The following is a 17,055-nucleotide window of genomic DNA, read 5'->3' on the forward strand; positions in this document are numbered from 1 at the left end:
CGCAGTTTCGCATCATTACAATATTGTCACGTATGAATAGTGGAGCAGTATGAAATATGAGATTATGGAGCCCAGAGACCGGAACGGTAAGCCGACCGGTTGGATAGGAAATTGAATATTCTCACGCACGCGTATACAATCTCGTCTCGCCGCGTTTACACCGGCACGTAACTGTACCCTTACCATGAGTTTTTACGTTTTGACAAACATGACTGTTTTGGTATTTGTTTATGTATTTGTCCATACAATTTCCAATCAGCGGATTGTATCAGAACTATAGTGTCAGTAACGTAACATTAAATGTCTAAATTGACAAAATGGCGCTTTATATTTTGTCTCTCTTTTTTGCGAACACGTGAGGCAGACAGAAAGACTTGAGCTCTTTCTTATTGTTACGTTTACTCAGTCTACTGAAGCAAAGGAAATAGAATATTGGATTGAGTAAACGTAACGTAAAATTGTGGGGTGTTTTGTAAACTCACTACTTACTTACTACTACTTCCTGTTACTGATCCGGTTACTGTTCGGCTATTTTTTTAAACGAAGTTACACCGGCACTTTTAAGGAAAAACAATGGTGGGTCATCCTTAAATGTGCTGGTGTGACTTTTGCGTGTAAATACGATTGAAAGAAAGAAAGAAACATTTTATTCGGATAATGCAACTCAAATGAAATAACAGAAAGAGATAAAAAACTAAAAATAACATAAACCAAAAAAAGCAACAACAAAGGGACAATAAAATGTACATTGCTAGTGTGCAATGTGCATGTTTCTGTTAAAAATAATCTTTGGAAGATACAATAAGCTTACATTTAAGGCCTACCATGCACCTATTATGGATTTCAGCTAGAACTCCCGTTCTATATAAAGGCGATCTTATTAACATTGATCCGATAGCATTGGATTAGCAGCGCTTGCTATATTGTGTAACAAAAACACATAGATTTTATCGCAAGAGCATGCAGTCGATCTGGTAATGAGTGGTCATTTCCGCCCATAGATATCTGTAACCAACTTCATATAGTAAAGAGGTTCTACCTGAAGCTAGTCAGATGTGTTGCCACTCTTGTAATTAAAAAAAAATGTCATGATGCAGTTTTAGTTTTTTATCAAGTCGGCCTCGTAACTCCTTTCAGCATTTTCGCTAATCCTTATAGTTTGGGATTTGGCCTTGAAGGCCCGTTAAAAATTTCACCCTAGTCAGTTTCAGCTTGTCAGTTTGTTGTTTATACGAGTCTTATTTAAGTGAAGTTATTGTTTAAATTAAATAAATTAGTTTATTAATTATCGTGTCGGTGTAATGATCATCCGTGGATCACTAGCGAACAATGTCTCCACTATGATCAACGGTGTATCATGTATGAAATTGTAGCTATGTATGTATGAAATTTCCGATTTAATGGGTTTGTTAAGGTTTACACCGATATAACATTTCACAACTATCGGAGTAGGAAATCGGAAATATCGTTAGAATCTCGGGAATTCGGAAATGACGTTGGAAGTCTACAAAGACCTTTGTTTTTGTTGTTGTTGGATTGATTAGTGATCTCTTCCTATCTTGTAGTATTATTAGTCGTCGTAACCATAAAAGGTTGGTTTATTTCTTACTTTGATTTGTTGTGACAATAAAGGATTAGTTTACTTATATTATTTCTGCTTTATTATAATAGTGTAAACCGTTGTTTGAACAGTTGTCATCATCATCATGTCATCATCGGGGATAGCAACGCATCTGTGATGAATTAAGTTGATAACCTGTGTATTTTTTAGTGTTTTATCATATATGTACGAGTCCTTCCTTCCTTCGGTCGTTCGCTTACACGCTGAGCATCGTGATGACCCACCTCGGTCTTTTTTCGTACGAGCTTCCGCCATTTGTGGCGGTCGGTGGCACAGTGGAAGACGTCGTTAACCTTGGCATCCAGTTGCTCGGATATCTGATCCGACCACCTCTTCGGGCTCCGCTCCCTTGGTCTCTTGCCTTCTTTCCAGTTATAATTAGTCTCTCCGGTTGTTAGCGGGTTTTCTTGCTATGTGTCCGAAGTACGTTAGGATTCGCTGGAGGCATATGTACGAGTACATAGGTGCTTATTTTTAATATTATCCCTATCTTCGAGGAGAATCATTAGTCCATTGCATTTACGAATATGGGTACAAATGTATACACACTTATCACAGGAATAAATTTTCCCATCTTTTTACGGTTATTTTAAGGACCGTTATCTATAATTCTTTTTGTCAGAAATGGAGTATTTCTGGGGTGGCACGAGGTTCCACATAAATTACGCGAAGGTCTGAAGATAGTTTTAGTAAGGTACGATTGCTGTATTTTTTGGAAATTCGCTTAATGGTATTCTTAATGGTATACGGACGAAAGCAACAATAGGTTTAATTTAGATGTATATTCCAGGCCTTTATACTTATACCTGTATGATTGCACTGGGAATCTATCACGATTCAACTTACTTCTAACGTAAGCCCATTTTGAAGGAAGGTTGTTAATGCCACATGCTTACATATGAAGTGACATCTTAAGCCTCAGGAGTGGTAACGCGGTATTGTGTGCGTGCGTGCGTGTGTAAGTGTATGTGTGCGTGTTTCTCTCTCTCACTGACTGCAGAAGCCCCTTTGGCAAAGCGAAATCTCCCGCCGGGCTCGGTGATCATGCCCGGGGAGGGGCCGTGCTCCAACAGTCTCAGTTCGGGACTCGTATATATGTATACCAGATATTTAGAAAACTTCGATAGCGTGATTCAAAATACTCGTGGCGTCATCTCTTGTTGAGTAGCGGGAGGTTGCCACACCCTGTTATATTTGGAATATATATTGGAATATATATTTGAAAACATTTCCGCAAAACAAGCAGCAATCAATCAATGTTTGCTTCAGTTTGGTCTTAGTTTTACAACATCAGTTTGATTGTATCTGTGGATTAAGGGCTTCTCAGATCCAGGGGTTTAATAAAGTCGAAGAAAGCCGGATTAATTGCTTTTAAGTGTTTTCCTTTTTTTTATAATATAAGAGTAGCAGACGAGCATGCAGTCCACCTGATGGTAAGTGGCTACTGCCGCCCATGGACATCTGTAATCAACCCCAGATAGGATTAGATATTCCTACCTGAGGTCGGCCACAGATGCGCCGCTACCCCTGAGGACTAAGCTGGATCGCCTCGGAAAAGTCTGTCTTTCTTACCACACCCTTCAAACCGGAACACAGCAGCGCCTAACACTGCAGTTATTAGGTAGAAATAATTACCAATGTTTCTGTTTATACTCCGTAACGCAGCAGCATGACTTTGTGCACGTTTTTTAAAGGCATACAAAAGATAAATAGGAATTCGGTGCGTTAATTATGCAAGTAGTTAAAAAAACAGCGGTTATTAAATTGCCCGCAATCATTTTGAAAAGCTTGGCTGAAATCCCTTTTAAAAGTACGAGATAAAACTGTGGAATAAATTGACGAGTTCAAATATGCAGCTGGTTTTAACGAATCGGCCCGGAATATGTGGTAAAATCCAGAATATGAAGCCAGATAAATTATATTATGTAATATGCCAGATATTTAGGTACCCACGTAACCTGAAAACATCTTCATATTTATAATTCCCACTGTTTGTTCCACTTGTTTGAACAATCGACCTCTGAATAAACATTTTAACAGATGCATAAGCAGTTTTCATTTGTAATCTGAACGCATAATAGTGTTGTCTTCATGTTTGGATACATGGACCATCGGTTTGGCCAAGTGCGGGCTGGGAGACTTCAGACACCTTTGAGAACGTATTTTTAAGTACTTATGCGTGTAGCACGGCATGTGTCTTACACCATTAAAACAAGTGATAATTAAATTTTAATTTGCAAATAACTTCAAACATTGGAGGTGGTTTGAATCTCAGTCCTAGTATACTCACAGAGAAAATCACAAATATTCTATTCGAAGTTGATTCTGAACAGAACTCATTTTAACGCTTATGTATAAGTCTACAAAGTTCACAAAGTTTCACAAAGTGTTTCGTTGCAAAATGTACCTAATCCAAAGTTAACACTACATTTCTTTAATCAAAATGAATTTGATATTGGATGGGAATATTTATATCGCTGTGTTACACACACTTATAAACTCCATCGGGTGCAGGTATTAATAGATGCGGGAAATACAGAAATATCTCAGCTAATATATTTATTCGATGGAGACAACTATTTGATGTTATAATTGATAGAAGTTTTTCCATAATGTGTCTGAAAAGAATGTTAGTTAAATAAAATGTTTACTGAATTGACAATAAAGATGCACAATATGAAAACTAACTCCCACATGTGAAAAAAAATCCTCTCGAGATAAATGAAAAGTGCTGAACTAATTCTTACGGGAATATTTCTTCAACAATAATATAAGAACCTAAGAATTTTTTTAATCTATTAATACTTACTAAGATTTTCTGCGTAAAAACTGTGCATCGTAGTATATGAGAGGTCATGCGTGGAGGTTTATAAATAAAAAACGAGCTTTTGCCCGCGGCTTTGCTCGCGTTACGAAGTAATATTTTCATCCCCTATTTTATCCCCTTGGGGTAGAATTGATCAAAATCCTTTCTTAGCAGATGCCTACGTCATAATATCTACCTGCATGCCAAATTTCAGCCCGATCCGTCCAGTGGTTTGGGCTGTGCGTTGATAGAGTCAGTCACCTTTGAGTTATATATATTTAGATTAGATATTCATGTAATAAAAATCTCAAAAACTCTGTAGTTGTATCTTGTGCAAAGTTTGGCACATGCAATAAGGTGAAACAAATGCAAAGGGGTGTAGAGGACACTTCTCTGCACTCATGCATCAGTATCGCACGCCTACGTGATATAAGAGGCGGTGCTCGATAAGTACCCGGAAATCTCCACGTAACTTGAAGGTTGCTATGTTACAAGTATAGAAAACCTCATACACTCAATGTTACATATAAGAAAGGGTATCTTTGTTTAGTAAAGTTAACTTTAAAACTGATTACCGACTTCAGCAAACACTTGACAACAAATAAATTAAATGTATAGAGGCGACGTTGTCAAGATTTTCATATAAAAACTGAAAGTTGTTGTATCTCCAACATAACGCTGTTGATAACAACAAATCAAGATGAACATAAAAATGGCGTACATGTTTAATTGATATTAAAAATTGGATCGAGTTCACAATTTGTAGACCAAAAGAACACAAAAATGTGTATATGAATTATGTAGATATGTATAAAAGTAATTGCATTTACAAGAGGTTGGCATAGAGCAAAAGCTTCTTGAGTACAAAAACAAGAGGTTGAAAACGAAAAACCTTGTCACGTAGTAAAAGTAGTTGACAAAAATGGAAAAAGCTTGCATACTGCATTCAGCATCAATACCGTACGTGGCACGTGACGCAACACAATAAGGAGCCAAGGATCTCGTAAATGTACGGCTGAAGGAGCTCATGCCGTCTGGAGATAACGACGTCGCAACTTCAAGCTAGCGTTATTAACTTGGAGGTAATGAAAATACCAAGGATTGTGAGATAAAAAATGGTTAGACTCAACTATATAAGATGTATGGATTTATTGGTATTGAATTTACTGAAAACACTGTTGATGACCACAAAGTTAGAGGGGCATAAGAATGACGTACATGTTTATATAATATTCAAAATTGGATCTAAGTTAAAATTTGAAGACAAACACAACACGGAAATTAATGTATGTGGGTTGTGTAGATATGTACAAAAGCATTTACAAGAGATTGGAAAAGAGATAAACGTATTTTAAATACCTAATGAAAGAATAAAAAAGAAAAAGCTTAGCGTACAGAAGAGTTTGGTAAAGAGAAAAAACTTCTTGAGTATAAAAACAAGAGGTTGAAAAAAACCTTGTCAGGTAGTAAAAGAAGTAGTTAAACAAAGAAAAGCTTGCATACTGCACTAAGCAATATCGTACGTGGCACGTGACGTAACACAATGAGCCAAGGATCTCGTAAATGTACGGCTGAAGGAGCTCATACCGTCTGGAGATAACGGCGGTCGCAAGTTGAAACTTATTAACTTGGAGGTAATGAAAAGACCAAGGTTTTGAAATAAAAATGGTTAATTTACGCTGACGTAAAATGTATGGTTTTATTTTTATTGAATTTAATGAAATTACTGTTGATGATAACAAAACTTTACAAAATATCTGCAAAGAGATAAAAGCTTCTTGAGTTCTGAAAGAAGATATTTAAAGGAAAAGCTTCGCGGACTGATAGATGAGGTCCAAAATAAAGAAAACATCATGCATTTGCACTCAAACATCAATACCGTACGTGGCACCGGTGGCACGTGACGTAACACAATAAGGAGCCAAGGATCTCGTAAATGTACGGCTGAAGGAGCTCATTCCGTCAGGAGATAACGACGGTCGCAACTTGAAGCTTATTAACTTGGAGGTAATGAAAGACCAAGGTTTTTAAGATAAGACTGCTTGAAAGGCTGACCGTAAGATGTTATGTTTTCTTTGTATTTAATTAACTGAAAATACTGTTGATAAACACAACTTTACAAAAGATTGGTTAAGAGATAAAAGATTTTTGAGTACTGAAAGAAGAGATAAAAGAAATAAAAAGCAAAGCGTACTGACAGAAGAATTTGAAAAAAAAGAAAGAAAAAAGCTTGCATACTGCACTCAGCATCAATACCGTACGTGGCACGTGACGTAACACAATAAGGAGCCAAGGATCTCGTTAATGTACGGCTGTAGGAGCTTATGCCGTCTGGCGATAACGGCGGTCGCAACTTGATGCTTATTAACTTGGAGGTAATGAAAAGATCAAGGTTTTAGAGAAAAAACTTAGTATTCTTTGGCGGCTTAATTGACTGAAGGCACAGGTAATGGTTTTACGATTATTGATATGTTACTTAAACAGTTTTGTATACAAAAATTAAATGTCTTTCAACACATGTTTTAGGGTTTCGTATCCCATGGCTACAAACGGAACCCTATTACTAAACCTCCGCTGTCTGCCCGTTTGCCCCAGGGCTCTATCTCATGAACCGTAATAGATAGAGACTATTAGAGACTTGAAATTTTTATAGAGTATGATTTACATACTCTTCTACATACTACTGTTTGTAGCCGCTATAAGGAATTAATAAAATTTGGCCAATTATTTATGAACTGACAGATTCATAATTAAACAAAGATATAAAATTTTTGTCGCTAACTATAAAAACCAAGGATCTATAGTTTCATTCCTTTCTTTGTATTTTAACTTCATCTTCATTTTACTTTATTACTACTTTAATACAAGTTCTTTAAGATTTTTCAATATCTTCTCAGTTTCACCCGAGAGATTATATATTTTTTAATTACTTTGTATCAGGTTTCGGTGAGCGTTGGAGTAATTAAACTATCAGTTCCACGGCTTTAATCTTTGAAGTTCGTTATAGCTTCTACACGTGGCACGATCATAACGATAATTGTTTTAAAATATTCTATTGAGTATATTGAAATAATTGTTTTTCTTGGCATTTAACGATTGCGCAAAAAAATTGTTGACTCGCTTTTGGTCCTGGGCACGTAGCCATCAATTTCAAGTTTTGATAACATTAGATTTTTACCTGAGATTGACGCCATATGGGCTGATACCCCTGAGGACTAAGCTAGCTAGCACTTAACGTTGCTGTTAGTAGGCAGAAACAGATGTTACGGTGGTGCTCCTGGAGTCGAACCACAGAGAGTTCTACCACAAATATCTAAAAACTGGCAAAATGTCATATGGCCATATAAGTTATAATGGATTACAGTAAAATTCTCACTAATTAAAGAAGTTCTTCTAACGACTCAAATATCATGAGTCATATACTATGTTTAATACACCAACTAGGAAATGTTGCTTTTAAAGAAAGGATCGGATGTACGAAAATGAAACATGAAAGAAAAGATTATCTATTCAAAGCGGCAAAGTATACACAAGACTCTACGCTTTGAATACGAGTGCAAGAGGATATTCAAATCAAAAGTGGCCCAATCTTCTATATATAGTTGTATCTGCTTGGGAGTTGCGTGGAAAATTTCATGAAAATTTTGAAAGCTAAATCAGTTCAGTCATTTCTAAGACTTTTCCCTTATAAGAGGTAGAGGTATAGAGACAAGGAGTTAGAAAAAAAACTAAAAACTTTTTATCAACCAATCAGACATCAGCCTAAAATCGTTAGTACTAATTTTGAACAAAGGAATAATTAACCTGAATTAGTTAACTATAACATTACTGTTTTTGATTACATAATTGCAACATAACTATCCTAATTTTTCCATGGTTTCATTATTATGCGAGCCACGTGTAAGTTAGCACCAAGACAAACAAACACTCAAAGAAAGAGCAACTGGGAAGTTGCGTCAAATTAACGAAAGTTTCGCTTTTAACAAAACGATGTTTCCAGAAGTTTCGAGGGTGTGAGTTGACGACAAAATAATATGAATTAAGCGATGAAAGTTTGCTAAACATTAGTTTGCATGTACTTGTTACGGAAGTGTTTCTTGGGAACGAACTCAAGTTTAGGAAAGGCAAGGATTAGGTAATTTTGGGAACATCCATTATCCCTTAAGAAAAAGGTATACAAAATACAAATACTAAACAATTTAATTTAGTAATTGTTTCGTCCTAAACAAGTCATGAAAAGCAATGGCATTTTTCTGAATGTCTTAGATCACACTGTTCCACAAGTTATCATTTATTGATTAACTTAAATGTAATTGTAAATATTTAAGTGCATAAAAATACTGGATCGTTATTGAGTTTATATATATAATGGCGCTGATTCGTTCCAGCCATTACTGAACATATCTTCATAATGGGTATGTACAGTTCTCAAACAATTTTGATACACGTGGGTGAAGCCGTTCAATGTTCATGTATTGCATAAAAAATTACCACACCGAAGTAAGCAACTGTCTGTAGGTATTAGGTCATCTACTTGCGCTCACGTGTGACTCAGGTGCACTAGGGTTGTCGATTAAACTGAAAGAGTAAATTAAATACATAACAAATAAAAAATAAAACAAATTAAGTAAAAATTAATAGCAGTTTCCAATTAATTACTTAACATTTCTGGTTTCTGCGTTCGCTTTTATAAGTTTCAAGAACATGCTGCAAGTGTCAATTAAAAAGATGAATTGAACATGCAGGGCACATACCTTTCTGATTTGTCTTATGGCAGAGTATAATTCAAGCCTCTTCCAGTTGTAGGGGGAGAACAATAGGGCTTGCTATCAAATGAATTTCTTTGTTCCCACAAATCTTTCCCAGATATTACTGTAACAATGTTCAAAGTGCAATTCTTATATTTGAACCGCGTCACCATACCGGTCTGACACGCAATGGGTTCCGGATTCAACCCGTAGCAATGAAATATCTACCTACATAATAAAATGCTTTAAACGCTTTCTACACTCACAGCCCCACACTAAGATTCCCTGTATCGTGGTTGCCATGAACACACACAAAGACGGATACAGAAACAACCAGACCCGGAACAGATATCTAATTTAATCATTCAAATGTCTGTCTGGCCGGGGATCGAACCCAGAACCCTTCGCGTGTCAGACCGGTATGGTGACCGCTCCGCCAAGCGGGTAGCCAAAGGTAATAAATTTACCTTTCGGTTCTCGGTTTGGTTAGTATTTGTTTTTGTTTGTGTACGACACATGATAAATCTGAGTATGGGGCTATGAATATAAAAACCTTTATTTAATTTTTATATTTATTTTCAACCAAGTGGCAGCCCTAGACATCACTACTCACGCCTGTATGACTGTTATCGTGTTTGCATTGCTAATTCTTAAAACACTTACTGTTGATTGTTGATCCAAGTGAATGGTTCGGTGTGAGGCTATCTGCTGAGTAACTAATCTTTCATTGGATTTACAAATCCATTCATATCTGATTATGATGATTAATAGTTTTAAGTGTAGTCAAAGCTTGGCTTCAAGGGAACGTGAGACACTTCTATTATTCCTTAGATACATCTGTGGTTTATAAGTAATAAGGTATATTTATTTATTTACTCCATAATTATTATAAAATATTTTGGGGTACAAAAAGGCGGACTCAATGCTAAAGAGCATTTTCTACTGAGCTTAAGACCACATGTGAGATGTATAATTATGTGACTAGATAGTTGGTATCCAAAATTTTCTATTTCTCCATAGTACCCTCTTTACCCGGGCGAATTCTCAAGGGGGTGAATACCCCCCGGAGTTTTAATATTCTTCCATAATAATATATTGTTTACCAACTGTGGTCTTGCCTCTATCGCTACCATTAAGAAATAACATTTAAAAATAATTTACGAATACTTATTTAGTGAACCAGTTTCGAATCAAAATCCGTAAATACTAATTAGTAAAAGTTTCTTTGCCTGTATCAGATAATTTGCATAAGATCCTAAAAATGCAACATGTCACATGACGGAACCAGTTCCAAGGTTCAATGAACCTGTATTGATGAGTCAGTGTCATACAGTTTGGCTTGGCAATCTTTATTATGTAAGTTTTTATTTACTTTCATAAGTTCTAGAGCGTATGAATCCTTGCAAAATTGTCAAACGAGAGAAGGAAGCGGACATTCTATTTCACTTAGAGTCCTCTTTACAAATGAATATATCTGCGACCCTTTTTATATCTGAAAGGCAGAGAGGTAGGCAAGAGTGTATGTACGGAATAAGACCAAAACTAAATAACTTTCTTATAAGTTTCATAAGAACGAAGTACCAAATGAACTGGCAAAGGTGAGTGGTCACTGCTGCCAACTGTGATGTGTGACTCGGCCGCATCTGTGACCAACATTTAGAAATTGTTCTACCTGAAGCCATATATGATTTTAGACTAAAATTATCGCGGAATTGAGACATTTTGTTATGTAACGGGTACGTACGATATGCGTTTTTAATTGCCGATATCTCGACGTGGAATCCAGTGGTTTATGCAAGTCACAAATAGTGCAAAGTACGGTGCGTAAGGATATTGTTAGTGTTGTGTGTCATGATATGAAACCTAGAAAAGAAAAGCGAACTAGACGTAGGGTAGATAGATTAATCTACCACTAGTACTTGTCAACGGTTTCTCCCCTCCACCTCAGTTTCGCCGTGACCACGATCCATGCAACTGGGTCGAAATATCGGCAATAAAAAACGCATATCGTGAGTACCCGTTACATAACAAAAAATACCTAAAGCCAGTCTTCCATGTCCTTACACCGAAACAAAACAAATGCTTCACTCTCAAAATAGGTGTGGCGGTACATCCACGACTGAATCTCACTTGTTCTTACACTTAAAAATTCCAGTAAAATTCAGTAAATCTCAACTTCTAAAGACATAAAACGAAGAGAAGCACATGAATGTAATCTGGCTTCCGAGCCGCTGCACTGCGAAGCACATCGTGTGCGTTCATCTGGAACTACATTGCTAATGGATGCTGCACTCTTTGGGAGTGCGGCAAATATCTATGTAACTTGCGATATTTTGAAAATATTTCTGGTACCAATTTTTTGTGAAATCGAAATATGTGTATGAATTTTCATATTACTACGGAATGATTGTGATACCAATTGTACTCGTACAATGAAGTATTTTTGCATATTGGAAATATTTTGTACTATGATCGATTTGTGTGTAGATGATAACTCGTAACTTGATTTTTTTGCACTGACTCGTTAGTTTGAAAAGAAACTAAAGGCATTTCAACTATGTAGTAGTTATAGAAAATAGACCGGATATGAGGAGATATAATGTTATGTACGACTTATTGCTAATTGGTATCAAGTAGTTCTGAAATATATGTCAAACATCGATTAATCCGAGATGGTGTCCGTGTGAATGAAAGTTTTTATATGAATGAAAGTTTAATAATGATCAAGGCTGATTTTTTTATACGGAAATCTTTACAATGTCGGCTCTATAGTTTTAGATTTTAATCTTTTTTGGAAAAAAAACTTTTTTTTGCAAAACAATGCGTTTCTCTATAACACGCCCGGGTTGTATACTTAGATCAAATATGTATTGAAGGCTGTATAGTATGTATTATGTATCCAAAACATCAAACGAAGCGACATCTTCCGAAGTAACTTGTATCTTTCAACGGACAAGGCGAGATGAAAGGGTTTAATTATAGCATAAGGGATATGGGAAGCGACGATGTTACTATACATATTTGTTGATCTTATTGATCCTTTAATAGAGAGGAACTGTAGTTTCTTCTTAATGTGTTCATCTTCCTTTATATCAACATTATTTTGACTATAGTTATAATGTTCATATTTTTGAAGAGTTTCTTACCCCAATATTATTATGTCTTTAAACCCTATGTGCAATTTATCGAATTCTATGTGAAGTACTCTTATTTACTGTAATAGTTTTCCTTCCTGTTATAAGCTTTATCGTTCAGTAGTAGTTTTGCAAAAATCGGTTCATTGACCTGAATATACCATAAAAAAGCAAACGAATTAGGAAAAGTTACTTTACTGCTAACTACTTAAATTTTATGTTTATTTTTTTCTAAATTTATTTATTTATATGTTCTGATATGTTTTATGTAATAATATGTACACATACCTCATATTCGCTACCGTGTTATAGTATTTTCTTTTAATTTAGGTTTTTTTTTGTTTTCTTTTGCTTAAATTTATTTCTATTGTTTGCAGGAGCTGATCGTTTAGCATCATCTGTTTTTGGCGGGTTTTTTTAAGTTTTCTTCATGGTAGCCACTTGTGAGTTTATTTTTTTTTTGTTTTTGCTGACTAACATTTGTTTTAGTACTAAAATTTTATGTTAAGATTTTGTTATTTAAACTTATATTTGTTTATGTTTTTATAATAATATGTAACCACTAATCCTGAGTTTATATGCATGTTTAAATTGCCTTATAACTTAAAAATAATATAATTTAAAACATAATTTTGTATTGTATTCTTTTCTATAAACTTCACTGAGATATGATTTTAGGGCTGTTGTAAGGCAGACATATCATTATTATAACCAATTTTCATCAATTTTTCCGACCATAGTTCAAAATTTGACATAAATTGCCTAGAAATATTCCTCAATTTTATTTTTTCGTACGGATAAAATAGCTAATTATAAAAAATAAAAATCTTTTTACTTAGCTTCCAAATACATATGCAAATTAAATGCAAATGGCGTGGGTGTTTACTTAACACTCCGTCACTGCGGAAACGTATTCCGGTCAAGGTAGAGAGGTGTGTCGCTGAATAAGAGGCGCGTCCTTATTCATAATCATGATATATGACGCTATATGACACTTAGACACTTTGATTATTACCACAGTAGGATTCAAAGTGTTTTAGTAACATATAGTGCATATTATAATAAACGTAATCATGTCTAAGTATAGTCATATATATGGTACGGAGTAACGACATTACAATTACACGTAAGTAAGTACACACTAGTGATTAGAGGTATTATAACTATATCCCCGTTATTAAACTGTTCTTGCTAAAGTCTCCGACCAGAATGCCGCTCTCTTTTAACCCAAGCGCCGCCATGATATCATCCCCACTTGACGTCCCCACTGCATCTGTGTTTGAACTGTAGTAATCAAATGAGTGACTTATTATTTTAAAGTAGTATTATAAAAATGTGACATCGTTAATATCCAAGCTTTGTATTAACGACGATAACATTATAGTAGCGTAGTCAGGGAAATAAATGTTTTTAATCTACAGATTTGATTTGCGTCAAAATCGGCTACTAGGATTCGATGTGTTTTAGTAACATACTCGTACCATAGATTAGTAAAGATACTTCGCCGCCTTGAAATTGAATGAAGCTACAAACGGCTTATTAGTAAGTTCTTTTTTTGAATTCTTGACAAATAAAAACATTTTTAGAGAAAATGTATGAATAAATAACTACGTAATTTACATGACAAATAAATAATTATTTCAAATATTTTAGGGACATTTTAGCACGGAGACGTGGCAAAACTTTTTTACGCAACTATTTCAATTTTCGAAACTGGGTACATTTTCTTGTTAGGAGTGAGTAATCTTTACTAATCTATGTAAAATACATATAATATATTATGTAGTATAATAGTAGCGTAGTTAGGGAAATAGGTGGTTTTAATCCACAGATGCAGTTTTGATTTGCGTTAAAAACTACTTCGTAACTCATCTCAGAAATTTTCGCAAATTCTTGTACTTTCGGATTTTGCCACATACAATCGAAAATTCACCCTATATATAACCGGAAAAAGTATAAAAAATCGTGTCACTTTTTGAATATTAAATTGCTCTACAATTTAAATTTTAAAAATTGGAGCTTATTTTATTTCGGTGGGACGTAATTTTGATTTTCCTAATTAATTGAGCACTATACCACCTAACATGGTATAATGCAATTAACTGCTGAATATATTTCAGAATTGCATATACGTTTCGGTATTTCAGAATACTAAATTTTCCTGAAGGCAATATTTAAGTTAAATACAAAGCTACATCGTCAAATTATCTGAAATATAACCAAAAATACATGTTAAGTAATTATGAAATCACGTATATTTGTGGGTCTAGGTATATTTGTATTTTTTTTAATAATATAGGAGTAGCAGACGTGCATACAGTCCACCTGATGGTAAGTGGCTACTGCCGCCCATGGACATCTGCAATCAACCCCAGATAGGATTAGATATTCCTACCTCAGGTCAGCCACAGATGCGCCGCTACTCCTGAGGACTAAGCTGGAACGCCTCGGAAAAGTCTGACTCCCTTACCACACCCTTCAAACCGGAACACAGCAGCGCCTAACACTGCTGTTATTAGGTAGAAATAGGTGTGGCGGTGGTGCCGCCGGAGTCGAACCACAAAGGGTTCTACTACCTTCGAATTGCCTTTGCCTTTATACGTGTGACACCAGGACCTTAGTATGAGGTTATTCAGAGGAGGATTTGTTATACATATATTTCCAAATTAACTCTATTTCGTAAGGATTCAACGACGCACTGCTTAAATTGGTGGATTGAGAACTTTTATAATAGTTATTTCATGGTAATGAGTGGATACTACCGCACATAGACATCTATACCCTTACCATGAGTTTTCAAAACATCCCACTATTTTACGTTACGTTTACTCAATCTATGATTCTGTTACGTTTGCTTCAGTAGAATGAGTTGTGAGTAACAATAAGTAAGTGCTCAAGTTACGATGAACTTTTTAATGCCCTCACATGTTCGCAAAAAAGAGAGACAAAAAATAAAGCGCCATTTTGTCAATTTAGACATTTAATGTTACGTTACTGACACTATAGTTCTGATACAATCCACTAGGGGCGCTGATTGGAAATTGTATGGGCAAATACGTGAACAAATACCAAAACAGTCATACACTGTTACCAATTACATATACTCCTAGGTAGAACAGATTCTACTTGAAGCCGATCAAAGTTGCGTGGCGACCTATGGAGGCTAAGATAGTTCCGTTTTAAGTAAGTTAACCTGCAACCTGAAATGCTGTGCAACATTTTAAAATTACATTCAAATTTACCACTGAAATGCAGAACTGCTTCACACTAGAAGTAGATTCTAAAATTTAGATATGTCATTTACATTGTACATCATAATAACCACTGATATAAATCTCTAATATTATAAAGCGGAAAACTTTGTTTGTTTGTTTGGTTGTAATGAATAGGCTCAAAAACTACTGGACCGATTTTAAAAATTATTTCACTATTCGAAAGCTACGTTATCCACGAGTAACATAGGCTATATTTTATATAATGTATACATAGATTAGTAAAGATACTTCGCCGCCTTGAAATTGAATGAAGCCACAAACGGCTTATTTTAGTAAGTTCTTTTTTTGAACTCTCAAATAAAAACATTTTTAGAAAAAAAAATTACGAATAAATAACTAATACTGCGTAATTTACGTAATAAATAAATAATTATTTCAAATATTTTAGGGACATTTTAGCACGGAGACGTGGCAAAATTTTTTTACGCAACTATTTCAATTCTCAAAACTGGATACATTTTCTTTTTAGGAATGAGTAATCTTTACTAATCTATGAATGTATATTTGATAAATAGATTTTGAGACGGTACAAAGTTTTCCGGATCAGCTAGTATACTATTAAATGTTTCATGAACTTACAGATTCTAAAATTAAATTCGATTCTAAAATCACAACTAATTTTACGAGGAGGCAAGATTTTCTTACGCAATATAGTCAAGCACTCAAGATCTAAGAAACTGAATCCCTTAAGAGCTAAATAGGTCATGATAGTACCGTGTACTGATTTCCGTGTAACGAGCTGCAAATTCCCTGTAAGAGGATTATCCGGGCTAGCGGGAGACGGGATTAACGCTGCTTCATCGGCTTACCCCGTCGACGAGGCTGCCAGAGATTTAACAGGATCTTACTATTTTAGCACCTTTTTTAGAAGCTGGGCACGGGTCTCCTCTCAGAATGAGAAGGAGTAGGCCATAGTTCACCGCGCTGGCCAAGTTCGAATTGGAAGACTACATACATTTGAAAACTTTTTCAAATTTTGTTTTATTTCTCAGGTATACAGGTTTTCTCACGATGTTTTTCTTCACCGTTTAAGCAAGTGGTAATTCATTGCTAATACGCACATAACTTTGAAAAATCAGAGGTGCGCCTGGGATTTTAATCTCGGAGCCCTTGATTAAGAGGCCGAGTTTCTTAACCACTAGGCTATCACTGCTGTTTCCTTGTAACGAGCTACAAATTCCCTGTAAGAGGATTATCCGGGCTAGCGGGAGACGGGATTAACGCTGCTTCATCGGCTTACCCCGTCGATGAGGCTGCCAGAGATTTAACAGGATCTTACTATTTTTAGAACCGTTATTCTGTACTTATACCTGATTAGGTAACTTAGCAATTTCCGAGTGTAAAGCAAGTTGCTTACATTCATTTTTACAAGTTACATAACGTGCCTTGTTAGTTCGTATGTATGTAAGGGTCATACGAGTATCTTGCAACTGAATTTCAAATCAGTAAATCCAAAGCGATTATTTTGCAT

General features: G+C 35.4%; 1 protein-coding gene across 1 annotated transcript in view; it reads left to right on the forward strand.

Moving 5' to 3' along the window:
- Positions 1 to 17,055, forward strand: part of sigmar (Tumor necrosis factor alpha-induced protein 8-like protein sigmar) — a 93,185-nt gene that overhangs the window by 30,745 nt on the left and 45,385 nt on the right. Inside the window, exon 2 of the mRNA XM_073081925.1 lies at positions 12,687 to 12,752. Coding sequence (XP_072938026.1) covers positions 12,740 to 12,752 — 13 coding nt within the window. The 5' untranslated portion in view covers positions 12,687 to 12,739. The remainder of the gene's footprint in view (positions 1 to 12,686; positions 12,753 to 17,055) is intronic.

This window comes from Epargyreus clarus, unplaced genomic scaffold, assembly GCF_041222505.1.
Source record: "Epargyreus clarus isolate Ecla_fem2 unplaced genomic scaffold, WU_Ecla_fem_2.2 ptg000017l, whole genome shotgun sequence".
In the NCBI taxonomy this organism is placed as follows: domain Eukaryota; kingdom Metazoa; phylum Arthropoda; class Insecta; order Lepidoptera; family Hesperiidae; genus Epargyreus; species Epargyreus clarus.